The sequence below is a fragment of the Rhinoraja longicauda genome, chromosome 4 (assembly GCF_053455715.1).
Source record: "Rhinoraja longicauda isolate Sanriku21f chromosome 4, sRhiLon1.1, whole genome shotgun sequence".
Classification (NCBI taxonomy): Eukaryota; Metazoa; Chordata; class Chondrichthyes; order Rajiformes; family Arhynchobatidae; genus Rhinoraja; species Rhinoraja longicauda.
In genome coordinates this window covers 86422951-86441845 of record NC_135956.1, presented here as the reverse complement: position 1 = coordinate 86441845, position 18895 = coordinate 86422951, and the positions used below count along the sequence as shown (strand labels likewise).

At 44.3% G+C, this 18895-nt stretch overlaps 1 protein-coding gene across 1 annotated transcript in view; it reads left to right on the top strand.

The window, feature by feature from the left end:
• Positions 1-18895, top strand: part of fbxl2 (F-box and leucine-rich repeat protein 2) — a 103015-nt gene that overhangs the window by 60529 nt on the left and 23591 nt on the right. The window contains exons 9-10 of the mRNA XM_078398733.1: positions 6483-6557; positions 17142-17272. Coding sequence (XP_078254859.1) covers positions 6483-6557; positions 17142-17272 — 206 coding nt within the window. The remainder of the gene's footprint in view (positions 1-6482; positions 6558-17141; positions 17273-18895) is intronic.

Sequence of the window (18895 nt, the reverse complement as noted above, 5' to 3'; positions counted from 1 at the left end):
CATGGCCTCAAGAAGGCAACCGTTTTGCCACCAGGATCCGTATTGTCCTACTGTGCTGATTTTGACCATTGACAATCAAGAAACCATTTCCACGTTGAAATAGAAAAATAGAAACATAGAAAATAGGTGCAGGAGTAGGCCATTCGGCCCTTTGAGCCTGCACCGCCATTCAATATGATCATGGCTGATCATCCAACTCACTATCCCGTACCTGCCTTCTCTCCATACCCCCCGATCCCTTTAGCCACAAGGGCCACATCTAACTCTTTCTTAAATATAGCCAATGAACTGGCCTCAACTACCTTCTGTGGCAGAGAATTCCACAGATTCACCACTCTCTGTGTGAAAAAAAACGTTCTCATCTCGGTCCTAAAAGACTTCCCCCTTATCCTTAAACTGTGACCCCTTGTTCTGGTCTTCCCCAACATCGGGAACAATCTTCCTGCATCTAGCCTGTCCAACCCCTTAAGAATTTTGTATGTTTCTATAAGATCCCCCCTCAATCTTCTAAATTCCAGCGAGTACAAGCCGAGTCTATCCAGTCTTTCTTCATATGAAATTCCTGCCATCCCAGGAATCAATCTGGTGAACCTTCTCTGTACTCCCTCTATGGCAAGAATGTCTTTCCTCAGATTAAATGATAAATAACTATGATGTTTCAAGATCAAAGATACAGCATGGAAACAGGCCCTTCAGCCACCGACCGGGACCATGCCGACTATCCATGACACCCATTCACACTAGTTCTATGTTATCTCTCTCATCCACCCCTACACACCAGGGGCAATTTACAGCGGCCAATTAAGCTACAAACACGCACACCTTTGGAATGTGGGAGGATACTAGAGCACCAGGAGGCGACCCACGCAGTCACTGGGAGAATGTGAAAACTCCACACAGACAGCACCCAAGGTCAGAATCGAATCCGGGTCTCTGGCGCTGGTGAGGCAGCAGGTCTACTCTCTGCGCCACTGTGCTGCCCCTCAATTGTTTTATTCTCGCTGCAGCTGCTTCATCTGTCCTGCCTGTGGTGTGGGTTGCAGATTTGGGAGGTGCTATTGAAGTGATTGTCCTATAAGGCGGCAGCAGTAGAGTTGCTGCCTTACAGCGCCAGAGACCCAGGTTCGATCCTGACTAAGGGTGCTGTCTGTACAGAGTTTGTATGTTTTACCTGTGACCGCACCTGTGAGTTTTATTTATTGTCGCATGAACCGAGGTACAGTGAAAAGCTTTTGTTGCATGCTAACCAGTCAGAGGAAAGGCAATGCATGATTACAATCGAGCCATTCACAGTGTATAGAAATATGATAAAGGGAATAATGCTTAGTGCAAGATAAAGTCCAGTAAAGTCCAATCAAAGATAGTCCAAGGGTCTCCAATGAGGTTGATTGCAGCACAGGGCTGCTCTCTAGTTGTTTGTAGGATGGTTTAGTTGCCTGATAATAGCTGGGAAAAACTGAAGGTGTGCTTTTTCATACAATAGACAATAGGTGCAGGAGGAGGCCAATCGGCCCTTCGAGCCAGCACCGCCATTCAATATGATCATGGCTGATCATTCTCAATCAGTACCCCGTTCCTGCCTTCTCCCCATACCCCTGACTCCGCTATCCTTAAGAGCTCTATCCAGCTCTCCCTTGAATGCATTCGGAGAATTGGCCTCCACTGCCTTCTGAGGCAGAGAATTCCACAGATTCACAACTCTCTGACTGAAAAGGTTTTTCCTCATCTCAGTTCTAAATGGCCTACCCCTTATTCTTAAACTGTGGCCCCTTGTTCTGGACTCCCCCAACATTGGGAACATGTTTCCTGCCTCTAACGTGTCCAACCCCTTAATAATCTTATACGTTTCGATAAGATCTCCTCTCATCCTTCTAAATTCCAGTGTATACAAGCCTAGTCTATACTTCTATACTTCTATACCTTTGGCACAATGGGAGAGGGGAGAAGAGGGAGTGGCCAGGGTGCGACTCGTCCTTCATTATGCTGGGGTTTCCTTTCCGAGGCAACGTGAGTAGTAAATGGAAGGGAGGTTGGTTTGTGTGATGATCAGGCCTGCATCCACGATCCTCTGCAATTTCTTGTGGTCTTGGATGGAGCTGTTCCCAAACCATAAACATACACAAAAACCTGGAGTAACTCAGTGGGTCAGGCAGCATCTCAGGAGAAAAGGAATAGGTGAGATTTTGGGTTGAGACCCTTCTGCAGACTGAGGGTCTGGGGAAAAGGGAATAAGCGATATTGATGGTACTTTGGACAAATGAATGGAAGATATACAGAAAGCAATGATAATCCAGGAAACGTGGAGCCCACAATGGCCCATAGTTTTCTGTGAGATAGGTGCTAACGCGTTATATAGGCAGTAAAACAACAGGGCGACAGTAATACTAGGGTGGGGGAGGGACGGAGAGAGAGGTGGATGCAAAGGTTCCTGAAGTTAGAGAAACCAATATTCATACCGCTGGGTTGTAATCTGCCCAAGCAAAATATGAGGTGCTGTTCCTCCAATTTACATTTGACCTCACTTTGACAATGGAGGCGGCCCAGGGCAGAGAGGTCAGAATGGGAAAGGGAGTTAAAGTGTTTGGCAACTGGGATTTCACGTAGGCCAAGGTGTTCATCGGAGCGATTGCCCTGCCTGCGTTTGGTCTCGCCAATATATATAGGATTCCACACCTGCAGGACTGGATACAGTAGATGAGGTTGGAGGAAATGTAAGTGAACCTCTGCCTAACCTGAAAGGACTGTTGGGGTGCCTGGACAGAGTCAAGGGAGGAGGTATAGGGACTGAATGTAGATGATCACAATGAATGGCGGTGCTGGCTCGAAGGGCCAAATGGCCTCCTCCTGCACCTATTTTCAATGTTTCTATGTTTCTGTGACAGGTGTTGCATCCCCTGCGGTTGCATGGGAAGTTACCTAAGGAGGGGGTGGTTTGGGTGGGAAAGGATGAGTTAACCAGGGAGTTGCGAAGGGAACAGTTTGCGGAAAGCTGAAAGGGGTGGAGATGGGAAGATGTGGCGAGTGGTGGATCCCATTGGAGGTGGCAAAAATGGTGGAGGATTATGTGCTCATTGCGACGGCTGATGGGGTGAAAGGTAAGGACCAGGGGGTCTCTATCCCTGCTGCGACTACGGGGAGGGGGAACAAGAGCAGAACTGCAGGGTACAGAGGAGACACGTATGAGGGCCTCATCTATGATGGAAGATGGGAATCCTCATTGCCTAAAGAATGAGGACATCTTGGATGTCCTGATATGGAACACCTCAACTTGGGAGCAGATGCTGCGTAGACAGAGGAATTGGGAGTAGGGGATAAAGTCCTTGCAGGAGGCCGGGTGGGAAGAAGTGTAGTCTAGATAGATGTGGGGAAACGGTAGGTCTGTAATAGATATCCGTCGATAATTTATCTCTTAGTATGGAGATGGTGAGATCAAAAAAGGGGAGGAAGGTGTTGGAAATGGTCCAAGTAAATTTGAGCGCAGGATGGAAATTAGTAGTGAAGTTAAAGTCCATCTGTATCGGTGCCAGTTGTCAATGTAGTGAGATAGATATCGGGGATAGGGCCAGTGTACACCTGGAACGGGGATTGTTCAACGTACCCTACAAAGAGGCAGGCATATTTATGGCCCATGCAAGTGCCCATGGTTACGCCGTTGATTTGGGGGATCTGGGAGGAGTCAAAGGAGACGTTGTTGAGAGTGAGGAGCAGCTCGCTAGGCGGCTGAGAGTGTAAGTAGAGGGCTCCACATATCCTTGAACATTGTTGTTTTCTGCATATCTTCCATTCATTTATCCGAAGTACTGTCTATATCTCTTGTTTCCCTTTCCCCTGACTTTCAGTCTGAATAAGGGTCTCGACCTGAAACGTCACCTATTCCTTTTCTCCTGAGATACTGCCTGACCCACTGAGTTACTGCAACCTTTTGTGTCTATCTTCGGTGTAAACCAGCATCTGCTGTTCCTCCCAACACATGGTCCCAAACATGCTGTGATGCATCCCAACAAATTACTTTCTACGGCACATCTGTAGAAGTTGGTGAGGGTTGTTGGGAACATGCCGAACTTCCTAAGCCTTTTCAGGAAGTAGAGGTGTTGGTGTGCTTTCTTGGCCATTGCTTCAATATGGGTGATCCAGGGGAAGTTGTTGGTGATATTTACACTTAGGAATTTGAAGCTTTCAACCATCTCTACTTCAGCGCCGTCACTATGTGTACCGCTTTGCTTCGTGACATCAATCACTATCTCCTTTGTCTTGCTGACATTGAGAGAGAGGTTGTTATCTCAACACCAGGTCACAAGGTTTTCTCTGGATGCTCCAGTTTCCTCCCACATTCTAAAGACATGCAGGTTGGTAGGTTAATTGACTTCTGTAAATTGACCTCAGTGTAGAGGATAGAACTAGTGCACGGGTGATTGCTGGTCAGCAGTGACTCGGTGGGCTGAAGGGCCTGTTTCCATGTTGTATCTCTAAATGAAACTGAACTAGTGATTAATGCAGCCACGGTATGCCATTTGTGGGATCAAGTTGAATATGTTGACATCAGTGGTGTTGAGTACTTTGAATGTTGAAGCAGCTGTATCCATCCAGGCAAGTGTAGCGTCTTCCATCAAATAGCTGATGCATACCAGCGCAGCAGTGTTATTGGACCATGTTAGGTCCTCCGAAATGTGAGTGCCCAGAAACTTGAAGCTGGACACTCTCTCCACACTGTCCCCGTTGATAAAGATCGGGGCGTATTCCCCGTTGTGTGACCTACGGAAATTGATGATCAGCTCCTTGGTCTTGGTGGTATTTAGGGACAGGTTGTTATCAGAGCACCAGTCCGCCAGGTTCTGCACCTCCACTCTGTATTTTGTGTCATCACCGTTGGTGATCAGCCCGATCACCGTTGTGTCGTCTGCAAACTTGACAATGGTGTTGGTGTCGAATGCAGGAACACAGTCGTGTGTGAAGAGGGAGGGTACAGTTGTGTCAATGCGTAAAAAGGGGGCTTGGGGCTAGTCCGTTTCAGTCTCGTAATAACTCCCTGCAGGATTTTAAAGAATAAAGGTATTTTTAATAGCTATAAGTTTACTTTTGTTACTGCATGTCCAAAAATAGTTAGTTTAAAAATACTAAGGCTGCATGTTACATTGTGTAAAAGTACATCACTACACAGAGAGAGACTGTTTGACAATATTGTGGCAACCCATCAGCTGTGTTCGAAAAAGACAATTTCCAAAGTAACTTTTAAGTGGTTATCCAGGAGTACAAGTACTGTCCATACTTCCCTGAAAGTGACTTTGCAGGCAGATAGGTGGTGCAGACGTCTGTTGACATGCTAGCTAGCCTTCATCAGTTGGGGAATTGAGCACAGAGGTTGGGACATTATGCATAGTAGGTGAGGCTGCACGTGGAGTATTGTGTTCTGTTTGGCTCACCCTGCAATAGGAAAGTTGGCATTAAACTGGAAAGAGGGGAGAGAGAAAGTTGCCAGGACTCAAGGACCTGAGCTAGAGACTTCATTTCTTGGAGCAAGGGGGCCAAGGAGGTGTATAAAATCATGAGAGAAATAGAAGGGGTGAATGCACTGGGGAGGAAAATCAAGAACTAGAGGACATAGGTTAGGGTGCAGAGAAGGGAAATTTAATGGGAACCTGAGGGCAACATTTTCACACAGAGTAGTGATTATAGTGAATGAGTGAAGTCAAGAGGGTTTAATTGTCGTATGTACAGACAACAGAACGATGAAATTCTTACTTGCAGCAGCATAACAAATACTTGTATATATGAGTTGAAAAAATGTGCTGCCAGTTGAAGTAGTTGCGGCATGTACAGTAACTACATTTAAAATTCCTTTGGACGTACATGGATAGGAAATGTTTAGTGCAATATGGGTTAGGCACGGGAAAATGGACTGACTTAAATGTAGCATCTTGAAGGTATTTATTCACAAAATGCTGGAGTAACTCAGCAGGTCAGGCAGCATCTCAGGAGAGAAGGAATGGGTGACGTTTCAGGTCGAGACCCTTCTTCAGACTGAAGTCTGAAGTCTGAAGAAGGGTCTCGACCCGAAACGTCACCCATTCCTTCTCTCCTGAGATGCTGCCTGACCTGCTGAGTTACTCCAGCATTTTGTGAATAAATACCTTCGATTTGTACCAGCATCTGCAGTTATTTTCTTACACTAAATGTAGCATCTTGGTCAGCATGGATGGATTGGTCTGAAGGCCGGTTTCCATGCTGGATGACTCTGAAATCTATGACTGCAGTTCCCCATCAAAATCGAATTACAACCAATTAGACCCACTTAATACAAATAATGTTTCTGAATTCCTCAATACACATCAAAGCAGAACTACCTGCGGCTCCTGTTGCAAAGATCATTATTGACTACATGACTCCATTATCGTGCTTCCATTCAGACTTGCCAAGATCAGTGGTGTAATCTGATTGCATTCTATTGTTGCAAAGAGAGTGAAATGGGTATGTTTCTCCAACAGCTCGATGATGACTCGCTGAAACACATTCAGATCCACTGTCCGGAACTAATGACACTTAATTTGCAAGCGTGTTCAGTAAGTATTGGTTTATTCAAATTTTTGGAGTTACATTTCACCAGGATGCTGCCTGGGATGAAGGGCCTCGGCTATGAGGAGAGACTGAGCAGACTGGGGTTGTTTTCCCTGGAGCAGAGAAGGCTGAGAGGGGACATGATCGAGGTGTACAAGATCATGAGGGGCATAGATAATGTAGATGGCGGGGAACTTCTTCCACTGGTGGAAGGTTCAACAACGAGGGGACATAGATACAGGGTAAGGGGAGGGAGGTTTCGGGGGGATGTGAGAAAGAACTTTTTCACCCAGAGGGTGGTTGGAGTCTGGAACTCACTGCCTGGGGTGGTGGTGGAGGCGGGAACACTCACAACGTTTGAGAGGCATTTGGATGGGCACTTGAAATGCTACAACATTCAGGGCTACGGTCCAAATGCAGGAAAATGGGATTAAAATTAGACTGTGTTTGGTAACGGGCGGCACGGACACGATGGGCCGAAGGGCCTCTTTCTGTGCCTTAGGACTCTATGACTCTATGACTCTCTATGACATTTTTCTTTGTAAAGTAATTTTAGATCTTGTGTTTGTAACTGACAGATTGACTGCAAAGATTCTAATTAATATAAGATATGTTAATTATGGAAACCGTTTTATAATGTGATCACTATTAATTTTAGTTAATTTTTGACATCAAAAACGAAATATATATTTGTTACTGACAAAATCAATATTTTAATTAAAAAAACAATATCTCTACTAAAGTAGAATTGGTGGGAGGGAGGTCTTGAGAAGTGCTTGGTATGGAGGATAACGTTTCAAATCTGGTTCTGTGAGGTATGAGGGTGGCTAATAAGGCCCACGTGGGCACTGTAGATTGCACGTAGGGTACGATAAGGCTAATGGGTCGGCCAGGCAGGTTTCTGACTTGACTTGACTTGAGGCAGGTGGGTAATCGATGAGGTGGTGTGCTCCTACTATTGCTTATCCAGGACTTCTGTGTGCTTTCAATTCATTCTCAATGGAGGTTCTCAATATCTCCCTGACCACTGCTTTCCTTAAGCACTTTGTCATGGTCGAGAGGTTCTCAGGAGTCAGTAGGAGTGCTGCACTTTACCTAGGAAACTTTGGGTAACTTTTATACTTGTTTCTGTCTGCAAACTTCTCCCATAACAAAGCTTTGTATCAGGCCTGCGATTGATGTGTTCTGCCCAGTGTAGTCGATTGAAAATAACCAAGTCAAGTCAAGTTTATTTGTCACATACACATACAAGATGTGCAGTGAAATGAAAGGTCACTCACAGTCCAGCAATAGAGCAATAAAAATAAACAATTTCACACACAATCACAACCAACACAAAAAAAAAAAAGAAACATCCATCACAATGAGTCTCCTCCAGTCACCTCCTCACTGTGATGGAAGGCCAGAATGTCTTTTCTCTTCCCCTGCCGTCTTCTCCCGCGGTCAGGCTGTTGAAGTTGCCACGTTCCAGGCTGCGCCGGACGGTGAAAGGACCGCAGCCGCCTTTCAATGTGAGCCGAGGAGAGAATATTGATGTTGATTCACCTATCCTTCCAATTAATTGGAGGACTTTGCAAAGTCAGTGTAGATGATATTTTTCCATTGCTTTCGCCTGCCTGCTGGAAATAATCCACATCTTAGAAGCATAGAGGAAGAATCGTTGCTTCCCAGTAGACCATGGATCTTTTTGCAGTCTCCCGAACCATTGAGATCTGTTCTGCGGCAGAGGTGTCCTGTACAAGAGGGATTAGTTGCACAAGACCAGGAGCGGGACCAAAATCGTGATTTACTTGAATGCTCGGGAGCATTTAAATTAGCCTGGTGGTGAGATGGGATCCAGCGTGGCGAGGCAGAAGAGATTGTTAAAGAAACGATAGAAGTTAAAGTCAGCAAGAACAGTCGATAGAACAGATGGAGGCCGGAGAAGAAGCGAAGAAGCTTCTGATAGGCTAAACTGCATTGATTTTAATGTAACAAGCCTGACAGGGTAAGGCAGATTCATTCATGGCACAGGTGGGTATGTGGGACTGGGAGATTATAGTTACTACAGAGACATGTCTGAGTAATGGACTGGACTGGCAGCTGTGGGTGTGACAGAGGTGGTGATAAGAGTGGAGTGAGAGCTGTGATATAGTTCAGGGAGATCATGACTATAGTATTTAGGGAGGATATTGCTGTGGTTATGTCCAGTGAGGTTATGTGGGTTATCTTGCATCACTTAGACAATAGACAATAGGTGCAGGAGTAGGCCATTCGGCCCTTCGAGCCAGCACCACCATTCAATGTGTTCATGGCTGATCATTCTCAATCAGTACCCCGTTCCTGCCTTCTCCCCATACCCCCTGACTCCGCTATCCTTAAGAGCTCTATCTAGCTCTCTTGAAAGCATTCAGAGAACTGGCCTCCACTGCCTTCTGAGGCAGAGAATTCCACAGATTTACAACTCTCTGACTGAAAAGGTTTTTCCTCATCTCCGTTCTAAATGGCCTACCCCTTATTCTTAAACTGTGGCCCCTGGTTCTGGATTCCCCCAACATTGGGAACATGTTTCCTGCCTCTAACGTGTCCAACCCCTTAATAATCTTATATGTTTCAATAAGATCCCCTCTCATCCGTCTAAATTCCAGTGTATATAAGCCTAGTTGCTCCAGTCTTTCAACATACGGCAGTCCCGCCATTATGGGAATTAATCTAGTAAACCTACGCTGCACGCCCTCAATAGCAAGAATATCCTTCCTCAAATTTGAAGACCAAAACTGCACACAGTACTCGGGTGCGGTCTCACTAGGGCTGTACAACTGTAGAAGGACCTTTGCTCCTATACTCAACTCCTCTTGTTATGAAGGCCAACATTCCATTGTCTTTCTTTACTGCCTACTGTACCTGCGTGCTTCCTTTCAGTGACTGATGCACTAGGGCACCCAGATCTCATTGTATGTCCCCTTTTCCTAACTTGACACCATTCAGATAATAATCTGCCTTCCTATTCTTACCACCAAAGTGGATAACCTCACACTTATCCACATTAAACTGCACCTGCCATGCATCCGCCCATTCACACAGCCTGTCCAAGTCACCCAGCAACCTCAAAGCATCTTCCTCACAGTTCACACTGCCCCCCAGCTTTGTATCATCTGCAAATTTGCTAATGGTACTTTTAATCCCTTCATCCAAGTCATCCGAGTCCAGAATCAGGGTCCACAGTTTAAGAATAAGGGGTGGGCCATTTAGAACAGAGATGAGGAAGCACTTTTTTACCCAGAGAGTTGTGGATCTGTGGAATTCTCTGCCTCAGAAGGCAGTGGAGGCCAATTCTCTGGATGCTTTCAAGAGAGAGTTAGATAGAGCTCTTAAAGATAGCAGAGTCAAGGGATATGGGGAGAAGGCAGGAATGGGGTACTGATTGTGGATGATCAGCCATGATCACAGTGAATGGTGCGAAGGGCCGAATGGCCCACTCCTGCACCTATTGTCTATTGGCCCATATCCTTCTACATCTTTCTTATCCTTGTATCTGTCACAATATCGAGTTAAAGGTTATGTATACCTATCTCTACACTTCCTCTGGCAGCTTGATTCATAAACCAACAACCCAGCGTGTGAAAAAATAGTTCCCTGTGGCAACATCCTTGCGAATCGTATCTGCACTCTCTCTGGATTAATCTCATCCTTCAAAAAAACGGCAACATGACCAGAACTGCTCACAATATTCCAAGTGCAGTTTCACCAACGTCTTGTACAATGGGAACATGATGTCCCACTAATGAAGGCAAGCATGCCACATGTCTTCTTGACTGCCCCGCCTAACTGTATTATCATTTTCAGGGATCTTTGTCGGTCTCTCTGTTCTACAACGCTCCTCAGGGATCAGCTATTCACTGAATATGTCCTACACTGGGTTAACTTCCCACAATGTATCATGCCTCACTTGTATAAGTTAAATTCCATTCGCCATTTCTTTATTCAATTTCCCAGTTGATCTCGATCCCATTGTGATTATAGATAACCTTCTTCATTGTCCACTATGCCACCAGTTTTGGTGGTAATGGTGGAAACGTACTAATCATGCCAATTACACTCTCATCAAATCATTAATATAGATGACAAACAACAAGGGAACCAGCACCGATCCCTGTGACACATCACTGATCACAAGCCTCCAATCTAAAAAACAATCCTTCACTACCAGCCTATGTCTCCTTCCGCCAAGCCTATTCTGTATTCTTCAACTGGCTAGCTCACTCTGGATCCCATGTGATCCAACCTTCCAGACCAACCGACCACGTGAGACTCATATACGGTCTTGCTAAAGTCCATGTAGACAACATCTATTGCCCTATCATTGACAATCCTCTTAGTTAACATCTGAAAAAATAGTTAAGTTCATAAATATGATTACACAAAAACTCAGCCATGCTAACTATACCAAAACAGGCCTTTCATTTCCATATGCAGGTAGATCCTGTCTCTCAGGATTCCCACCAGTAATGTTTCTGCCACTGATAGGCTCACAGGCTTATCTTTGCAGATTATCTTAAATAAATTCCCAACATTAGCCACCCTCTGGTCTTCCTGTACTTCCCTGTGGCAAACAAAGATACAAATATTTCTGCTAGGACCCCAGTAATTTCTCCCCTGCTTCCCACAAAGTCCTACGATCAACGTATCCGCCTTTACATGCTTCAAGACCACCCACAACTCTTCTTTCATGATGTGGATATATTGCAGTGCACTACTATTCCATTCCCTGAACTCAGTAGCTTCCATGACTTTCTCCACAGTAAATATAGGCAAGTCATGTTCACCTAACACCTCACCCATCTGCCATAGCTCCACACATAAACGAGCACACTGATCTTTAAGAAGACCTATTCTCTCAGATCTCAGCTCGGTAGATACAGTAGGGTGCAATGAAAATCCTTGTTAGCATGAAGCTCAGAGAATAAACACTATACAGTGATGATAAAAAGCAATAAACATAGCAATGAATGCAAAACAGCATAATGGTGCAAAGATTGTCTGAAGAAGGGTCTTGACCCGAAACGTCACCCATTCCTTCTATCCAGAGATGCTGCCTGTCCCGCTGAGTTACTCCAGCATTTTGTGTCTATCTTCGGCGTAAACCAGCAAGTTTTAATCTACAAATTGAGAGGGAGAAGGGAAAATCGGAAGTGTCAGTATTACAGTATAGCAAAGGGGATTACAGAGGCATGAGGCAGGAGCTGGCCAGATTTGACTGGAAGGAGACCCTAGCAGGGAAGACGGTGGAACAGCAATGGTAGGTATTCCTGGGAATAATGCAGAAGTTGCAGGATCAATTCATCCCAAAGAAGAGGAAAGATTCTAAGGGGAGTACGAGGCACCCGTGGCTGACAAGGGAAGTCAAGGACAGCATAAAAATAAAAGAGAATAAGTATAACATAGCAAAGAAGAGCGGGAAGCCAGAGGATTGGGACTCTTTTAAAGAGCAACAGAAGATAACTAAAAAGGCAACACGGGGAGAAAAGATGAGGTACGAGGGTAAACTAGCCAATAATATAAAGGAAGATAGTAAAAGCTTTTTTAGGTATGTGAAGAGGAAAAAAATAGTTAAGGCAAATGTGGGTCCCTTGAAGACAGAAGCAGGGGAATTTATTGCGGGGAACAAGGAAATGGCAGACGAGTTGAACCAGTACTTTGGATCTGTCTTCACTGAGGAAGATACACACAATCTCCCAGATGTACTAGTGGCCAAAGATCCTAGGGTGACGGAGGAGCTGAAGGGAATTCACATTAGGCAGGAAATGGTGTTGGGTAGACTGATGGGACTGAAAGCTGATAAATCCCCAGGGCCTGATGATCTGCATCCCAGGGTACTTAAGGAGGTGGCTCTAGAAATCATGGACGCATTGGTGATCATTTTCCAATGTTCTATAGATTCAGGATCAGTTCCTGTGGATTGGAAGGTAGCTAATGTTATCCCACTTTTTAAGAAAGGAGGGAGAGAGAAAACGGGAAATTATAGACCAGTTAGTCTGACATCAGTGGTGGGGAAGATGCTGGAGTCAATTATAAAAGACAAAATTGCGGAGCATTTATATAGCAGTAACAGGATCGTTCCGAGTCAGCATGGAAATCATGCTTGACTAATCTTCTGGAATTTTTTGAGGCGAAAATGAAAACAACAAAGGGGGGGGAAGGAAAACAAAGGGGGAACAAGGTAAAGTGCAAAAATGGTTCATGTAGGGGTCAGTTGTGCCAGATGACGATGGGGGCAGAGAAAGGTCACGAGGGGTTCTCAGCAGGACCGGTGTAGCCTATTTTAAAATCTAACGGGTTTCATTCTTAATAACTAAAATCCACTGCAGCGTGGTTCTGTTATCTAATCTTTTATTTCTGTGTGCAGTCAGCATTCTCAATTTTCTTTTCCATTTGCTAATTTACTACTCAGTTTCCTTTAAGGGGAAGTTCTGAAACTGAGAATAATAATTACTATATACAGAAATTCTCTTTCTTGGAGTTCAAAGGAATGCCTAATCTCTAAAGGAACCACTCTCATCACTTGATGGTTTTTTTAAATACTGTTTGATTATATAATTATTTTGATCAGATTCAAATTGATCGATTTTATTTGGTGATTGTGCTACCACTGCTGAAGCAGCTTTAATTGATGTTTGGTGATTTCATAAATGTGTAATGAATTACATAAAATACTGACTGTTGTCAGTAATTATGATTTTGCCTGAACATTGTGCTACAAAATGTTGCCAGATACTTAGGAAGAGCGTTTTCTGTACACTTCTGTACATTTCTATATAACATAGCCGGTGGCCATTTGACCATCCTCACTGGCTACACAGTGGCTCATAGAGCCATAGACAATAGGTGCAGGAGGAGGCCATTTGGCCCTTCGAGCCAGCACCGCCATTCAATGTGATCATGGCTGATCATTCTCAATCAGTACCCCGTTCCTGCCTTCTCCCCATACCCCCTGACTCTGCTATCCTTAAGAGCTCTATCTAGCTCTCTCTTGAATGCATTCAGAGAATTCGCCTCCACTGCGTTCTGAGGCAGAGAATTCCACAGATTCACAACTCTCTGACTGAAAAAGTTTTTCCTCATCTCAGTTCTAAATGGTCTACCCCTTATTCTTAAACTGTGGCCCCTTGTTCTGGACTCCCCCAACATCGGGAACATGTTTCCTGCCTCTAACGTGTCCAACCCCTTAAGCCATCTCATTCTCCTTATTTTCTCATAATGTTCTTGTCCTGTTGTCCCCATACTCCCTCATATTTTCCACCAGGGCATTTTGTAGTGGCCAATTAACATACCAACTTGCATGTCAGGGATGTGGCATGAATCCGGAGCACACAAAGGAAACACAGGTACAGGGAGAATGTGGAAACACTACACATGGAGGTCTGGATTGAAGCAGGTTGCTGGGGCTCCTGGAATGCAACCAAGTCTACTTGCACTACTGTGCTCCCCTTCTTTGATAAGTTGTTATCTCAACTCTCTTCAAGGTTACTCGTGTCATCTTGCATGAGTAAACTCACCAGGAAGTGCTCTGGAATCATGAACCACAACTTTCTGCGCTTGAGTGCAATGAAAACAGCTCTATGAAATCTCTTCATGTGACATGATGAGCATGATGAATTTCCAATGAATCCAATTGTTCTTCACTAACTGACAAACTCAAGTAATTAACTAAGGAGACGCTGTTATTTGGAGCAGAAATCAATAATGGAATTTTGAGAATATTCTTTGCACAATCCTTTTATTGGTGTATTTTACACTTTGAAAGCAGGAATGTCCAGAACATGAAATGAGTTATTACGAGACAAAGTGGACCCGTTGGGCCCAAACCTCTCATGCATTGGTGCAGCACCCTGTCCTCCCCCCCTCCCCTCTCTCCTCAACCCCCCCCCTCCCCTCTCCCTTCTCCCCCACTCCCCCCTTCCTCCTCCCCCCTCCCCCTCCCCTCCTTTTAAACTTTAAAATGTGAATAACTTTAAAAATATAACACCGATTTCAATAAAACTACTTGCATTATCACTAAAGTGACGACGGTGAGTAAGGTGGGCTAAAATTGTTGCGCTATCGTGTACCGTTTTGGCTGAAGTTCAGCCCCAAACAAGATAACAAACGAGAGTTTTAGTATACAGATGCCATTCACTGATTACCTTGTGTATGAAATTTCATTCGTCTTTCCTGGGTCTTGGCTCCTCTATTTGGACCACAATTTATGAAGGACCACCAAATGAGCAAGTTACAATTTCCAAAGAAATGGGTATCCAAAATCAATCAAGTATTTGCATTCACACCCCCACCTACTCAGCAGGCAGGTGTTGTGTAAGTGTGCAGAGATTGGGATTGTTTGCTTTAGAACTGACTATTTCTTATTTTCTAGCCTACCAGGACTGGTTGCAAGGACTAGGGGGTCTGAGCTATAGAGAGAGATTGAGAAGGCTGGGGCACTTTCTTGGAGCGCAGAAGGATGAGGGATGATCTTATAGAGGTAGGCGGCACGGTGGCGCAGCAGTAGAGTTACTGCCTTACAGCGAATGCAGCGCCGGAGACTCAGGTTCGATCCTGACTACCGGCGCCGTCTGTACGGAGTTTGTACGTTCTCCCTGTGACCTGCATGGGTTTTCTTCGAGATCTTCGGTTTCCTCCCACTCTCCAAAGACGTACAGGTATGTAGTTTAATTGGCTGGGCAAATGTAAAAAAAAATTGTCCCTAGTGTGTGTAGGATAGTGTTAATGAGCGGGGATCGCTGGGCGGCGCGGACCCGGTGGGCCGAAGGGCCTGTTTCCGCGCTGTATCTCTAAATCTAAAATCTAAATCTAAAAAATCATGAGAGGAATAGGACGGGTAGATGCACAGTCTCTTGCCCAGAGTAGGAAATCACTCCAAAGACATACAGGTATGTAGGTTAATTGGCTGGGTAAATGTAAAAATTGTCCCTAGTGGGTGTAGGATAGTGTTAGTGTACGGGGATCGCTGGGCGGCACGGACTTGGTGGGCCGAAAAGGCCTGTTTCCGGCTGTATATATATGATATGATATGATATGATAGGTTTAAGGTGAAGGGAAAAAGATTTAATAGGAATCTGAGGGGTAACGTTTTCACGCAAAGGCTGGTGGGTGCATGGAACAAGCTGCCAGAGACTCTATGACCTTTTGGGAGGAAACCCCTCCTTGAGGCATCATTTTGCGTGATAAAAGTTAATACCTGATGTGGCCTCCATGTGATTATCCACAAATTCTGAGCCTGATTCTGTCAGAAGGCCAGTTACAGAATATGCATAGAAACATAGAAAATAGGTGCAGGAGTAGGCCATTCGGCCCTTCGAGCCTGCACCGCCATTCAATATGATCATGGCTGATCATCCAGCTTAGTAGCCTGTACCTGACTTCTCTCCATACACCCTGATCCCTTTAGCAAAAAGGGACACATCTAACTCCCTCTTAAATATAGCCAATGAACTGGCCTCAACTACCTTCTGTGGAAGAGAATTCCACAGACTCACCACTCTCTGTGTGAAGAAATGTTTTCTCATCTCGGTCCTAAAAGACTTCCCCCTTATCCTTAAGCTGTGACCCCTGGTTCTGGACTCCCCCAACATCGGGAACAATCTTCCCGCATCTAGCCTCTCCAACCCCTTAAGAATTTTATATGTTTCTATAAGATCCCCCCTCAGTCTTCTAAATTCCAGCGAGTACAAGCCCAGTCTATCCAGTCTTTCCTCATATGAAAGTCCCGCCATCCCAGGGATCAATCTGGTGAACCTTCTCTGTACTCCCTCTAAGGCAAGAATGTCTTTCCTCAGGTTAGGAGACCAAAACTGCACACAATACTCCAGGTGCGGTCTCACCAAGGCCCTGTACAACTGCAGCAGAACCTCCCTGCTCCTAAACTCAAATCCTCTTGCTATGAATGCCAACATACCATTCGCTTTCTTCACTGCCTGCTGCACCTGCACGCTTGCTTTCAATGACTGGTGCACCATGACACCCAGGTCACGTTGCATCTCCCCTTCTCCCAATCGGTCACCATTCAGGTAATACTCTGCTTTCCTGTTCTTGCCGCCAAAGTGGATAACCTCACATTTATCCACATTATATTGCATCTGCCATGCATTCGCCCACTCGCCTAATCTATCCAAGTCACTCTGCAGCCTCCTAGCATCCTCCTCGCAGCTAATACTGCCACCCAGCTTCGTGTCATCCGCAAACTTAGAGATGTTGCATTCAATTCCCTCGTCCAAATCATTAATATACACTGTAAATAACTGGGGTCCCAGCACTGAGCCTTGCGGTACCCCACTAGTCACTGCCTGCCATTCCGAAAAGTTTATTCCTACTCTTTGCTTCCTGTCTGCCAACCAATTTTCTATCCACCTCAACACTGAACCCTCAATACCATGTGCATTAAGTTTGTACACCAATCTCCTATGTGGGACCTTGTCGAAGGCCTTCTGAAAGTCCAGATATAACACATCGACTAGTTCTCCCTTATCCACTCTACTAGTTACATCTATTTGATTTGTAGTCAATGTGATATTTTGTGGAAGTTAATAATCTGTTAAATTTGTTTGTTGTCGTAGCAAATCACAGATGAAGGATTAGTAAGTGTTTGCAGAGGTTGCCACAAACTCCAATTTCTCTGTGTGTCTGGATGTGGAAATATTACTGATGCTTCCATAACCGCATTGGGATTGAATTGTCCTAGACTAAAGTGAGTACAAATCAGATCCGATGTTCAAATGTTAATACTGAAAATAAAACGTTTATAGTTATCTACTATTTGCAGTAACTACAATTTGCAATTTACATAGTATGTTTAGGTCACAAAACATTAGAATATTTCACAGTTTAATATCCAACTCATTTTTGAAGAGGGTGATGTAGTTTGGTTCTGTCAGCCATGGCTCAATTGGTGATACTCTTGCATCAGAGTTAGAAGATTCACGTCCTACTGCAGATTCTTGAGAACAAATGCTGGTTTGATGCTCCCATGCAATGCTGAGGAAGTGCAATGATCTCTGGAATAGCATATTTTAGATTTATTAAATCAAGACTTTATTTACTCTCCTTTACAGTAATTTATAATGCCGGAAGTCATTGCAATATTAACTCTTCAATCAACAAAGGAGTTGGTGGGAGATTTCTGCATAGAGTTTCAAAATGACAATGTTGGCCACACCAATATGCATTATTTGCTATAAAGTACTTTGGCATGTCCAGAGGTTGTGAAAAACACAATATAAAGGCTTTTTTCTTTACAATTTTCTCATTGAGCAACATTAACAAGGGAGTAAAATAAAAGCAGTGTTGGTCATTCTTCATTTAGATGAAGAATTTACTTATTGGTTATCTGGTTGGTTATCTAATCACAGAATTACTGCACTTGAATGGTATAAAATTAAGCCTTTAAAATTATTTTCTGAACACTGGTTTTCACCGTTTTCATTGGAAAATATAAAAGTTGAGATAATGTGAAGGTTAAAGTTGCTTCTTGCGAGCTAAGCACTAATGGAATCCAGTTTAAAGAGAAATACAAAATAACAAGGAAATCATGAATCATGTGAAGATGTTTCCAATTGATGACAAGATGGGAAAAAAGGTCCATACAAACAAATGGTGACATAAGCATGTAATTAGAGATAGGATTAAGGGAAACTGACATGACTACGTGGCATTTCAGATTAGCAAAGTGCAGACATTCTCTTTGAACCCAATGACATTTTGTTCTTGTACATGGTTTAGTTTATTTAGTTTAGCTTTGTTTATTATTGTCACGAGTACCAAGGCACAGTGAAAAGCTTTTTGTCGTGTGCTATCCCGTCAGTGAAAAGACTCTACACGATTACAATCAAGTTGTCCACAGTGAACAGATACATGATAAAGGGCATAACATTTAGTGCAACATACACTCCAGTAAAATCCGATTAAAGATAGTTTGAAGTTCTCCCATGAGATAGATAGGAGGTTCGGATGGCCCTCTAGTTGGTGAGACGACGGTTCAGTTGCCTAATGACAGCTGGAAAGAAACTGTCCCTGAATCTGGTGGTAGGCGTTTTCAAACTTCTGTACCCCTTGCCTGATGGGAAAGGGGAGAAGGGGCAAGACTGCTCCTTGATTATGATGGTGAGCCTTGCCAAGGCAGCGTGAAGTGTAGATGGAGTCAATGGAATAAGGGAGGTTGGTTTGTGTGATGGTCTGGGCTACGTCCACAACTCTCTGCAGTTTCTTGCGGTCTAGGATGGAGCTGTTTCCAAACCATGCTGTGATGCATCCCGATAAAATGCTTTCTACGGCACATATGTGTAAGTTCTTGAGGGTTATTGGGGACATGCCG